We start from the raw sequence: 13220 nt of genomic DNA on the forward strand, positions 1-13220 counted from the left end.
GGCATGAGCACTGGAAGAGCTGCGAGTTACATCACTTTCCTCCCTCATGCCCAGCACGCTCCGTGTGCTCCCGGGCTGCAAAAGCAGCTGCTGGCTTCTGGCAGAGGAATTAGGTGGAAGGTTCCTGGGATGACCCAGATTTCGGGGAGGAGTCCTCTTCCTCCAGGAGCAGAGGACTGTGTGTGAACAGAGCTGAATGTTGGGTGGGGGGGGCCCCTGCTCCTGCAGCAGTCGCTGCTGCTTGCAGCGTGGCTCTGGCACGCCCCAGGGCTTCTCACAGCTCACGAGGCAGCGTCTGTGGCTTTTCCTCATCCCTGGGAGATGCATCGGCTGGTCTGCTGGCGTGGAAAAGCCAGAGGTGTGGGCTGGACCCCCTTCTATCCACCATCCCCGAGATGCTGCACTCGGGGAGTTCTCCTGCTGCCCCTCTTGGCCAGGAGCAGCTGGGATGTGGCGCTTGAGTCGAGGGCGACCCGAGAAGCTGAGCGATGGCCTTAGCTCTGGCTGTGTCCTGCTGGCTGACGCAGGCCCAACGGCAGGCGGGAGGGTTGATGGCACTAATGTGGTTGTTCTCCTGTTTTCAGATCATTCCCAACTTCTACCCCCCGCTGGAGGCTCACGTCCGGCAAGGCGTGTTCAACTCTCTCACCCACATTGTGGAGAAGCGAGTCCTTGCGTAAGACAGCCCTGAATTTTACTGCTTTTATACAACTGTGCACCAATTTTCCTGGCTGTCATCAGCCTAGTCCAAACGATCTCCAGGCCCTGTAAGAGCTGCGGAGGGCATTTGTATTGTGTATGAACCATAGAAGGAGCCATAGTTGTGTCTTTATGGTGCTGAGGCTGGTCCTGAGAGCTGTTCCTTGAAGCAAGGGACGGGGTGGGTGAGGGAAGCTTTAGCCACTGGCTTCAGATGGATAGAAATGTCCCCAGGTTGCACGGAGCAGCCTTGCTGGTGGTGCTGCAGCCTGCAGACAGCTCCTGAATCCCTCCGGGGAGGTGATGCCTCTTCTCCCCTTCCCACGCCTCTTCTGGTGGCTCCAGTCCCGTTGGTGGCCAAGCGAGGGAACCCCGGCCGAGCTGCAGGAGGGCACGTGGCACCTCGTAGCTTGTGGTCCGTAACAAACCAAAGCCCTGACGTAAGGGAGGAGATTCCCTCGCGCGTCCACCGAGGTGAAGCTACGCAGCAGGGCGCCGTATCTCGCCTCTTTCTCATCCCTTTCCCTTCCACCCCCCACCTCTCACAGACACCTGGCCCCTCTCTTTGACAACCCCAAGCTGGACAAAGAGCTCCGCGCCATGTTGAGGGAGAAATTCCCGGAGTTCTGCAGTTCACCCTCGCCCCCCATCGAAGGTAGGTGGCAGGGGGAGGCTGCGGCGCTGCTGCCTCCCCGCAGAGGGGGCTTTCCCCGGCTCTCCTGCAGCAGCCGCTGCCGCTCGGAGGGTTGGAGGGGGGAGAGGAGGCTTCAGGGTGCTGGTATTTATGGCTGGTTGTGGTCTCCCATCATCTCAGCCCTGTACACCCAAGATGCACACTACCCGTTTCTCTCTGCTCCGTAGGGGCTACTTAGCCTTTCTTCTCTGTAGGCTAATTGATTAACATAATTAGGTTAAACAAAGAGCAAGCATTTCTAACCTGTATTTAGCAGGAGAGCTGCTGAAGGCCTGTGCCTGTCAGCCTGTCTGGTTTTCTGCTGCATCCCTGGCTGAAGGGACCCACCTACCCAACAAACCCGGCTGCCCCAAAGCCTGGTTTGAGCTCAGAGAGCCACGGAGCGCCACACAGTTCACCCACCCCTTCCCTCCCAGTGCTGGGAAGGAGAAAAAATGAATCAAAAGGCTCAGGAATGGAGATAAGGACAGGGAGGGGTCGCTCACTCATTAGTGGACGCAGGCAAAAGACAGGCTCGTTAGGGGAAGAAAACAAGAACGTCACTTTAATTCAAGCACTAACAAAACGCCTAACAGGCAGAGTGGGACAGTGAAAAGCGTTACCGTATCTTAAAACATCTCCCCCCACCCCCCTCTTCTTCCCGGGCTCTGCTGGCAAAGCTGTGGCCCTGCTCCGGGACTCGGGCTCTGCTCTTGGCCTGGGTGAGGGATGAAGCCTGAGGATGCTGGGCAGCTCGGGGGGAGAACGACCCAGCCCTGCCACACGTGGCACCGGGTAGGGCTGGAGAAGCGGAGGTGCTGGGAGTGCCCTTCCCCAGCTTGAGTTTTCCAGGGTCTGTCACTTGCCCGACTCTTTTTTTTTTTTTTTTGCCTTTTCAAAGCACTTTTATCTCCTTGCCGGAGCCTGTGGAGGTGACTCGCAGGCAGAGCCTGCCCTGCCCCTTGGCTGTGCGAGAGCCGTTCTGCCCTGACCCCTTTGTGTACATTCTTGCAGTCAAAATTGAGGAACCCGTTTCCATGGAGATGGACAATCATATGTCAGAAAAGGATGACGGTTGCTATGACAACGCCGAGGCCGCGTTCAGTGACGACGAAGACGACTTGAACAGCAAAGGTGAGGAGTGCAGCCAGCTGGGCAACAATGCAGCCTTTGCCTCTGCGCCGGACAGTGTTTCCCCACTGCCTCACGGGCAACGGGCACCTTCCCTTTGTGATGGAGGATCCTCAGAGCACAAGCTGTAAGCACAGCTCCCTCAAAGCCTGCTCAAGGCAGGGCCCCTTCTTGAGATCCAGGTTTCCTTCTGCAAGAGGTGTTGAGACTGACGCTCTGCTGCTTCCCAGTCCCCGGCAGCCAGGCTCAGGAGATCTGATCCAGATCTGTGCTCGAAGGGAATCCAGATCTGTTGGGCTTCACCTCCTTGTCTGGTTGTTCCCTAGAGCTTCGTCCCTTCGAATGTAGCCCTTTCTCCACCCCTGTGTCCTCCCTCGATGTCTGACAAGTCTCCAGCCCCGCTGCGCTGCGTGGTTGGGAATCCCTGTGGCAGATGCTGGGCCGGATGGTTGATTTGGGAACAGGGTGTCTCTGTTCTCAGGCAGCTGCTAATGAGGCTCAGGCCTCTAATTGCTCAGCCACACGGTTTTCATTACGCTCGCTCCCTCTCGAAGTCATGGGGCTGACAAGCCTGCGCAAGGCCAGAATCCCTTCTGGAGCTGGAGGCATCTCAAGCTCTTCCTGGCTTTGGTGGTAGGACTCTTGTGGGCTTCCTGCCACGCTGGAGGGTTACCCCTGCAGTGGGGAGGGGCCACAGGCCCAGGATGGGGGAGAGGACATGACACCGCTGTAGCGCTGTCTTCAATAGGCCCGTCGCACCCTGCTTGGGGCCCCTGAGAGGGACGCAGGCTCGAAAGCCGCGTGCAGAGAGGATTTTTACAAAGGGGATCACCCACCTTGTCCCAACCCTTAGCGGCAGCTTCTTTGCGAGCGCTTCCGCCTTGGCCCTGGCGCTTCTGGCTCTGCCGCGGTTCATTTTTGTGGCGTGGAATGAGCCTGGAGGATGAGGGTGTGGAAAAGCACTTGGGGTATCTCAGTCCCAGAGTCCTGAACACAAGCGTTTGCGCCTCGGGTAGAGGGAGACTCGCGAGCCGGCGGCGTGTGTGGAGCGTGTTGAAGGACAGGGAGAGCGTCAGGTTGGGAAACTGGACTGAAGGGGAAGCGCAGCTCTGGACAGCCCCTGCGGTTGGATCCCATCCCGCCTTCGCGCTCGCTGTGACCTGGACACGTCTCTAAAGGGTGAAAGGGGAGATCTGAGGCCGGAGCGCACGTGGGGGGCACGCTGCTCCTCCTGGGGTGCCAACGGCCCCGCAGCCCCACACAGCTCCCGCTGCTGGGACAGAGATTGCTGCCAGTGCCTCTTCGATGTAGCTGCTTGGGAAAACAGAGTATTCCACTGTTGCTTGCTTTGTTGCAGGGAAGAAGAGGGAGTTCAGGTTTCATCCGATCAAAGAAACCATTGTGGAGGAGCCTGTTGATATCACACCGTTCCTGGACCAGCTGGATGAGTCACTGAAGGACAAAGTCCTGCAGCTGCAGAAGGGAAGGTTGGTGTCGTTTGGTCCTGTTAGAGTTCGTGTCCATCGCTTCAGGGCAACGACACACGAGTCCTTTCAGGCCTGTTGTACAGTGCTGCTTCCTCCAGAGCCCTTCTCTCAGAGCTCATGCAACCTTGTGGCTTTAACACGGAGAGCTCTTCCTCCAGAGTTTCTGCAGGAAATGCCCAGGTGGTTTTGAAAGGCGCTGGGTTAAGAGCCTTGTAAGTCGTCCTTGGAGCGGGCCCAGACCAGGACACAACAGCAGTTTTCTGGGGGGCTACAACATTTCTCTGAATCTGTGACAGGAAGGCAAAAGGCTCTTGAGTTTCATCCTTCGCTGTTGGATTGAGGAGGGGAGGCTGCGGAGGCCTTCGGGGCTGGTGTGGTCTGGAGGGAGGTTTCAGTACATCTCTGCACGGGACACGTTCCCCGTGGACAGAGACGTACCTGTGTCCGCATGTTCTCTGGACTTCCCCACCTCCACTCTTGATTTTCAGTGACCTTGGAATTAACTCCATCTAAAGAAGGTTAAAAAAAGCTCTTGCTTTGCAGACCTTGGTGTAGTAGACGGATTTAACGTAATTTATGTCTTTATGGCTTTAAGTGCATTTAATCTTATGCTTTTAGTCATTTAATTTGTTTGTCTTGCTGCAGACAACCTCGGGCACTTTTGTAAGTAGGTGCTGCAGCAGTGCCAGGGCTGGGTGTCTGCAGTGTGTGCTTCTGAGCCGTGCCTTCCTCTAAGCCTGGCACCAGCACTAAGCAGAGCCCCCCCCCCCTCCCCTTTCTCAGGTCCTGAGCGGGGGTCCCGAGCAGAGCCAACTCAGCACAAAGCCCCCTTGTCCCCGCTTTCGGTATCTTCCTATGTAACTTGGATTTCCTCTTGTTTTTGTGCTCCAGCGATACGGAAGCTCAGTGTGAGGTCATGCAGGAAATCGTGGATCAAGTCCTGGAGGTAACTGCCCAGAGCCGGGGAGCAGCGCTCCGGCCTAACTGTAAAACCAGAGCGGCTGCCCCGAGAGCCGCGACTGAAGGAGGGACACGCGAGCCCCAGGACACTCGAATCCTGAAGGAGTTCAAAACGCTGCTGTGCAGCTCTCTCCGGGCTTGTTAAACACAGCCCCAGGCTGCTGCTGGCTGGAAGGGTGGAGCAGGGCAGGATCGCTCCGTCCGTGCTCTGTTTCCTCGTGCCCAAACGTCCCCGGTAGCTGCTGGGGGAGACGCGCTCACGTTTTGACCCCGCGCGGCTGCTCTCGTGTCTGCAGAGCTCCCGGGGGCTTCTGCGTGTGCCGTGTGTCTGGGATGCTCCCTGGCTTTTGGCCCTGGGCTTTGTGCTCAGGAGAGGCCGCAGCAAGCCCTGCCCAGCAGAAGAGCTGCAGATGTTTTTCCAGGAGCTGAGTTCACCCCCTGCCTCTATCAGCTCCCTTTAGAGTCAAGTGGCCTTTTAGCACATGAGAGCTGCTCCTCCCTCCACGGGGAAAGGGCTTGTCAGGGTGTAAATCCTCATTGCCTTCAGTCCCTGTTAGCCCTTTGCAGAGGGAGAGCTGAGCTCAGGGAATCACTGGCCACTAGAGGACAAGTGGCCCACGGTGATTGTGAAGTGCTTCAGAGCTGGGCATCAATTAGGGGCTTGTCTTGCTGATGAGCAGCTCCTGGTGCTGCAATAGCAGCAAAATGGCTCCCGAGCAGCCCAGGGTCTGTTCCCCGCAGCAGTGACTCTGCTGTGTCCCTCCCAGCTGTACCTGTGCCGGGCAGGCAGGGTTTGAGCTGGTGCTTTCTCCCCTTATTCTTCCCTTTCTCTCTACCAGGAGGACTTCGACTCGGAGCAGTTATCAGTGCTCGCATCCTGCCTCCAGGAGCTATTTAAGGCTCACTTCCGTGGTGAGGTTTTGCCAGAAGAAATCACAGAGGAGTAAGGCTCTATTTTGTGTCTCATCCTTTCACACTGGGACTTGGGCTTTTCCCAGTAAAATATTCACCATTTTCAGAAGGCTGTGCTGCAGCCGGCAGCTTCCCCCGTGAAGCAATCCAGGGTTCACAGCGGTCAGCGTGGAGCTGGTCAACTTGTCATATCCAGGGCTCGAAAGAGAACATCTTCCTCCTCCCCACAAGTGCCGGGAGAACTTGCTGCCCCAGATCCTTGTGTCAGAGCTCAGTTTAAGTGATGGCCCCGTGGCTGCTGCTGACCAGGACACACAAGGTCCTAAATGCTCCATCTGTCCCTGCTGTACCCGCACAAACCAGCACCGTACGCTCTTCCTCTGGGGTTTTGTTGGAACAGGGCTCGGAGTCGGAGCTGCTGGGCTCTGGCAGCAGGACCATTCTGTCTCCCTTAGCTAGGACTAGCCCTTGGTGGCCCCCAGTTAGCTAGGACTAGCCCTTGGTGGCCCAGGACCGTTCTGTCTCCCTTAGCTAGGACTAGCCCTTGGTGGCCCAGGACCGTTTTGTCTCCCCGTTAGCTAGGACTAGCCCTTGGTGGCCTGAGTACCACGGTGAGCAAGGGCCAGGGCTTTTTCCCTGCCATTGCTGGGGAAACACGGAGGGTGGGTGCCCGTAGAGCTCTGACTGCTGCGTTTGTCCCACAGGTCTCTGGAGGAGTCAGTGGGGAAGCCTCTCTACCTAATATTTAGGTATGTCTGTTCTGAAATTTTTCAAGAATCGAGTTAGGGCTTTGTTTGCTTCCTGACCACCACCGTGGGTGAACCCTGGGGGCCTAATTCTGCCACGCCCCTGCTTGCCCCAGGGCTGATCCCAGGATCAGAAGAGTTTATTGCTTCGTTCTGCCTGTGTTGCATTTTGTTCAGTAGAAAGACTTAAAAATATAAGAAAATGGCAGCTCATTTGGTCATTTGTGGAAGCGTGGGATCCCTGGGTAACAGAAGTTTGCTTGGTCCTCACCCCTTTGTTGCTGCACGTCCTGTTCTCTGCAGCAGGGCTGGGAGAGGTGGCCCCGGTGTCCAGTCCGGAGTGTGCCTGGTACTGGGAGCTGGGCTGGGCCTCGGCGTTAGCGGAGAAGCTCGTGCAGGGGGTCCCGTGTGACGTCTCCCTGTCCTGTGCTCCTCAAGGAACCTCTGCCAGATGCAGGAGGATAATAGTGGTTTCTCGCTGCTGCTGGATCTCCTGTCAGAGCTCTACCAGAAGCAACCCAAGATCGGCTACCACCTCCTGTACTATTTAAAAGCCAGGTAGGCCCATGGGGGGTTGCAGGAAGCATCTAACCTTCCACTCGGCCTCACGCTGCCTCCAAGAGACGGCTCGGGGTCGTACCACCCCCCCCGCCCCAGCACGGGGCTGGCAGGCTCCGCGCTCACCTGGGCACGTCTCCTTCTAGCAAAGCTGCGGCGGGGAAGATGAACCTCTACGAGTCCTTCGCCCAGGCCACGCAGCTGGGGGACCTGCACACGTGTCTGATGATGGACATGAAGGCCTGCCAGGAGGACGACGTACGGCTGCTCTGCTACCTCACCCCCTCCATTTACACAGAGGTAAAGCCCCTGCCAGGCACCGGGAACCCCAGTTCAGATGCGCAGGGCCCCCCCTCCCCTTCCTGCGGGCACTGGTTCACTTCTGAGCTTCAAGGGCTGTTACCCCGTAGCAGAGAAGCCATAAAGCCTAGAAAAAGTTCTGTCAGGCCGAGCACGACGCGGTCTCCGTCCGTCCCCCAGCCCAGCTCAACGGGGGTCGGCGTCCTGCCCTCACGATCGATGTTCAGCTGCTTACAGCCCCGATAAAGCCTGACGTGCTCCCGTGCATCGCCCGGTACTCGCTGGCCTGGATTCAGCGCACGCACGTGCCCGGTTCCCAGCGCGGTGGTGTCCGTGTGCCTCGCTTAAAGAGGTTTTGCTCTCTGCTGCTCTTCTGGAGAGCAGCAGGTGAAGGCTCCCAGCAGACGTGTCAAAGTCTGGGGGAAGCGGCGCTCGGAATGAGTTCTGCCTGCCCCGAACCCTTGGGTTTAATGAAAGGTTTTATTGCTTTCAGCACTCGGTGCTGAGGAGGAGCCAGCTGGACTTAGTAGAGAGCACATTTGGATCGAGGAGCCAGGGATCGGCCCCAGATAGGTCCCAGTTTGGTCCCAGTTCACGCAGCCTGGCTGGGTCTTGGGCAGAGCTGCTGTTGCCTTCCTGCTGCTGGGACGCTGACGAGCCCTCGCAGCCCTGTGCAGGCTGCAGCCTTTTATTTGAAATGTTTGCAGGGTGGAGGCTGCTTCCAAGAAGCATCCAGCGATCACCCGGCTTCAGGGAGCGGTGCTGGGGGTTGGAGAGAGGGAGGGTAACATCTGAATAGACGGAGGGGTCACAGTTCTGCGTGTACTTTCTCATTCCCTGGGAGGAATGAGCTGGCCCCGCTCCTCCCTCCTTTCTGGCTGGTTCAGCAGGAACATCTGCTGGGCGTTGAGGCCGTCCAGCCCCATTCCTCACGAGCGCTTCCCGGGGGTTTCTTTGGGGAAAGCGGCACAGCAGCAGCCTGGGGAGGGGGGAAAACCTGCACAAGAGCAGGCGTTGTACCACGCAGCAGCACGGCGCGTGCTCCGGGGGGCTGCTGGCGGAGAGCAGCAGCTGGATCCCCTCCCTGGTGAGGTCTAACAGCCTCCCACCCTAAAGCAGGGGGTCAGACTGTTGCTGCCCCCGTGGGTGTAGTGACCAGCTCGAGTCAGGCAGAATGTCCCGAGTGCGGCCTGGCTGAACAGCCAGATCCGAACGGTGCAGCCGTAGCTCGCTGCTGCCAATTTTCCTGGCCTTTTGGCCCGTGCGTTGATTTTTATTTTATTTTTTTAATTCCTCGCAGTGCTGCGTAACGCGTGAGGCCCTGGAACAGCGAGCGAAGCTAGCGAGGAGAGGGAAAAATGGAGAATTTTAACCACTCTGGTCTGGCTGACTTCTGCCACTGGCAGTGGAAGCAGCAGCCTCGCTCCTCGCGCAGCTCCGCTCGCTCCAGATGGTTGGTGTCAGCTGCGTCTCACAGATGTGCCGTGCGCTCGCTCGCAGCAGCCTGCCCACGCGCTGCCCCGCAGCCCTGGGCCCGCTCGAGTGGTGAATGAACCTGCCCGCTCCGGGCTGCTCACAGAAAACAGCCCCTCAGCCCTCCTGCGCTTTCTTGGCTCCTTTTCCTTTCCCCCGTTGTGGTTAGGAAGCGCCGGCCGAGCCGTCGGGTCAGGCAGCGTGACGCTGCCCCTGAGCCTGAGCCGAGGAGGAGTTTTGCCTCAGCTGTGGGGACAGGAGCTCTTGCCTGGCCTCTCCCTTGTGTCCTTTCCTGAGCCCTGCCTTGGTTTTGCACTCTTGCAGTTCCCAGACGAGACCCTACGAAGCGGCGAGCTGCTGAACATGATTGTAGCTGTCATCGACTCATTCCAGGTAAGGAGGGGGCTGGGGTGGGGGGCAGCGCGTTCCTCGAGTGGCAGCACTTGTTTCCTCCGCTCCCGGGAGGTTTAAACCTGAAATAGCCCATCCAGGGGGGAAGCACTCTGCTCGTTCAGTCCTCCTTGCCCCCGTTCTTAAGTGAGACATCAGGCTTTGCAAAGAGGAGCCCCAAAACCTCTGGGTGTATCTTTCCATTGAGGAGCAACGGTGTCAGAAGGGTGAATCCCAGCTGCTTCTTTCTGGCTGCTGCGCTGCTGAGATTTCCCTGGGTTTGCTCCGATCCCTCTTGAGTTGCAGCAAAAAGCACCGCCGTGGCTGATCAGTGATAATAATTATCAATAATAAACCCCTTGGCAGGGAGGTGCTTGGTGCTGGTGGGGCGACGCAAAGCGACGGTGTCACAGCGGGCGGGAGGGCGCAGGGGAGGCGCAGGCGGGGCCGAGCTGGCGCCCTGGGGGCAGATCCGCTGCGGGCTCAGCGGGCTGAGGAGCGGAAGGCCGAGCCCTCATTAGACCCTCCTGGAAGGAACCTTTCCCCACGGTCACGCTGAGTTGCCATGAGCAACCCAAAAATAGTCCCGGCGAAGGCTGGGGGCGGGGAGGTGGGCACGGGCAAGAATGCTGGGCTGCGTGTTTCTGCTGTCTGGGCTCGTCTGGAGCGTGATCTGCCGATAACCCTTTAACTCGCCCTATTTATACACCATCCCCGGCCCGTCGTGCCTTTCCCAGCTGCGCAGGGGCCAGAACGCCTCGCCAGCAAGTTTTCCTTGGCAGGCTGGAGCCGGCGTTGGGTACAGGAAAGGTTTGAGTCATGATGCCCTGACCCCCCCCAGCTCAGCCCTGCTCTTACTCCTCTGCTCCTGGGCTCTGCCCCGTGCTGAAATGCAAAGGTTTTGTTTTTCCCAGCAGAGGCCCGTAGCGTTTCCTCTCCCCTCCCTTCTCCAATTCCTTCGTTCCTTCCTGTTATTCTTCATCTGTTTCCCCACCATGCTCTGGCTGCGTGGCCCCCGCACCCGGCCCACGGGGGGTCTGTGGGGCAGAGCCCGGGCAGCTCCGCGTGCCCCCAGCACCCTGCGCCCGAGCAGGCTGGACCCAGAGGCCGAGGAGCAGGGGGGAAGGTAGATGAGAGCCAAGGGGCGCCCTGGAGCTGAGCCTGGCAGCGCGGGAGCGGGGAACGGGGCTCCCCAGCTGCCGTCCTGGCTCAGTGCAGCCCGGGCAGGCTCCCGGTGTGTCCTGTCCCCCTGCGCCGCCTCTGCCTCTCCCGGGGATGGAGGGGGTGAGGCAGCACCACGCGTCTGCGTAGCATCAGCTCCCATCCTGCAGCCCAGGGACAGTCCAGGGCCCCCAGCAGAGAGGTCAGGGCGGGTCGGAGCTTTCCCAGCAGGCTGCCGAGCCCTCCCCGCTGCCGGCCCCTGGGCCTGAGAGCTCCCGGAGCACGAGGAGCAGGTCCCCGGTGCTCGTGCCCGGCGGCACACGGGGCGACGCCGTCCCACCCGCCCTGGCCCGGCCTGCGGGGATCTGCTCTCTGTCCTGCGTGACACTTGCTCCCCAGCCTGGGTGTTGATGTGTGAAACCATTAATCTCTCACTACTTCTTCCCTTCGGCTGGTCCCTCGCAACAGCTGCCTCTCCCTGGAGCTGCTCAACCCAGCTCTGATTTATGAGCCACCTGCAGCCCGCGGGGTTTCTGGATCCCTGTTTTTGCAGAGATGGCTGATGTTGGCAGAGCGACACCTTCCCTGCTCGCTCTCTGGACCTGCCTGGTGCTCCCCTGCATCAAAAGGCTTCTGCAGAGCCCAGGCACCCCGCTAACCCCGTTTTCTCTGCCGTCCAGTTGCAGGAGCTCGTGTGCCACGTGATGATGGGGAACCTCGTCATGTTTCGGAAAGACTCGGTGCTGAACATCCTCAGTGAGTAGCGCTCCTGCACGAGCATCTCAGCGAGGGCGGGGGTGAAAGCAGAGCGGTTCCTGGGCACCCCCAAACCTTCCTGCGCTTTGGGCCCCCGTTTTTCAGAGACACCCCAAATCCCTGGCAAGGCAGAAGGCTGCAGCCTTCGCCACAGCTTTGCCCTTTCTGCTCGGGAGGGCTGTAGTCTGTGTCGAGCCGCGCGTGGTCGGCAACGCCACGCGTGGCCACGCCGCCGTGGGAAGAGCCCTGCAGAGCTCACGCGGCGTCCGAGAGAGGCTCTCAGGCTGGATTTCCTCGTGGAATTATTGCCGCTGCGTAAAGGATCACTGCCCTGAACCGGATCGTTCGATTTAGCAGCGTGAGCCAAGCTCGAGCGGGTTTTACCAGGCTGGCTGGACGACGCCCTGGCTCTCCGCAGCACCAGGCAAAGTGTAACCCAGGGCTCTGCACATCTGCAGAGGGAAAAAAAAAAAAAACCAAAAACAAGAAAGAGGAAAGTCCTGAAGTGTCCCCCAGCCCTGCAGCCTCTCCAGGGATGTCCTGGTGCTCGTGCTGTGTGCTGGGCCACCCCCACACTGTGCAGCAGCCGCTGGGCTGTCACCTCCCCTCCCTGTGCAGCAGTGATGAGGGCAACTGGGAAGTGATGCCAAAAGGGCGGTCAGAATGGTTGGAATCGGGATTTCCCTTTGTTTTCTGTTGAGTGTGACACCCCAAGAGCAGAAGGGCCCTCGCTGGTGTTTAGTCTGGCCCTTGGACCATCCTGAACTAACGGAGCAAAGCTCCCGGCTGCAGGCCCAGCCCTCTGCTGGGACCATGCTCCCCTTGGCCGCTGCAGAGGAAAAGCCCACGGCATCCTGGCTTGGATTAGAAATAGTGTGGCCAGCAGGAGTAGGGAGGTGACAGTCCCCCTGTGCTCTGCACTGGTGAGGCCACACCTGGAGTGTTGTGTCCAGTTTTGGGCACCTCAATCCGAGAGAGATCTCGAGGGGCTGGAGCGAGGGCAGAGGAGGGCAACGAGGTGGGGAAGGGCCTGGAGAATAAATCCTGTGAGGAGCGATGGAAGGAGCTGGGGCTGTTCAGTGTGAGGAGGAGAAGGGGAGGGGAGACCTCATCACTCTCTGCAGCTCCCTGAAAGGACGTTGTGGAGAGGTTGGTGCTGGTCTCTGCTCCCAGGGAATTAGTGACAGAACGAGAGGGAACGGCTTGAAACTGCAACAGGGGAGGGTCAGGCTGGACAGGAGGGAAAAATGTTTCCCAGAAAGAGTGGTCAGAGAGTGGAATAGGCTGCCCAGGGAGGGGGTGGAGTCCCCACCCCTGGGTGTGTTTAAGGGCCGTTTGGATGAGCTGTGGGGGGATGTGGGGTAGGGGAGAACTTTGTAGAGTCGGGCTGAGGGTTGGACTCGATGATCCCGAGGGGCTTCTCCAACCTGAATGGTTCTGTGATTCTTTCTGTGAAAAGGCTGGTGCCCGTGGTCTCTCCCTCATGTTATTCCTCACCTTTCCCCCCAGGATCACCGGTGGGTGACCCCGTTCCCCTTGTTGCTTTTTAACTGGACCTCAGCTCGCCTCCGCGCAGGCCGCTGCCCGTCGGTTTTCCCTGTGGCTCCCGCCCAGCCTCAGCGCTGGCCACAGCCCCCTGGGCCAGGGTGGGTTTGGGCAGAGCCACCCCAAGCTCAGTGCACGGGGGCCAGTGAGTGTTTTGGGAGAGAAGCCCCCTTGCCCTGATCCGATGCTGCCTAAATCCAGCTGGGGGGTTACACAAGCTGCACGCAGCAGCGGTCTAAGCCCATTAATTAAAAAGCCTCGTTAATTCTCTTCCTCTGAGCCCCGAGCAGCTGCTTTAGTGACTCTGCAGCTCTGCCTCAGCTGGCAGAGCCGACCCCGGAGCCAGCTGCCAGGGGTTTCGGGCACCGGGTCCTCCTCCGCTGCCCGGGGTGGGTGGAACGTGGGGCGGGAGCCGCGCTGTCCCGTGGT

General features: G+C 59.2%; 1 protein-coding gene across 3 annotated transcripts in view; it reads left to right on the plus strand.

The window, feature by feature from the left end:
- Positions 1 to 13220, plus strand: part of INTS3 (integrator complex subunit 3) — a 44198-nt gene that overhangs the window by 25264 nt on the left and 5714 nt on the right. For all 3 annotated transcript variants that reach the window (XM_074853173.1, XM_074853175.1, XM_074853174.1), the window contains exons 13-23: positions 585 to 676; positions 1248 to 1354; positions 2387 to 2506; positions 3861 to 3990; positions 4882 to 4936; positions 5790 to 5893; positions 6567 to 6611; positions 7047 to 7166; positions 7313 to 7466; positions 9264 to 9332; positions 11171 to 11246. In XM_074853173.1, coding sequence (XP_074709274.1) covers positions 585 to 676; positions 1248 to 1354; positions 2387 to 2506; positions 3861 to 3990; positions 4882 to 4936; positions 5790 to 5893; positions 6567 to 6611; positions 7047 to 7166; positions 7313 to 7466; positions 9264 to 9332; positions 11171 to 11246 — 1072 coding nt within the window. The remainder of the gene's footprint in view (positions 1 to 584; positions 677 to 1247; positions 1355 to 2386; positions 2507 to 3860; positions 3991 to 4881; positions 4937 to 5789; positions 5894 to 6566; positions 6612 to 7046; positions 7167 to 7312; positions 7467 to 9263; positions 9333 to 11170; positions 11247 to 13220) is intronic.

The sequence above is a fragment of the Strix uralensis genome, chromosome 32, assembly GCF_047716275.1.
Source record: "Strix uralensis isolate ZFMK-TIS-50842 chromosome 32, bStrUra1, whole genome shotgun sequence".
In the NCBI taxonomy this organism is placed as follows: Eukaryota; Metazoa; Chordata; class Aves; order Strigiformes; family Strigidae; genus Strix; species Strix uralensis.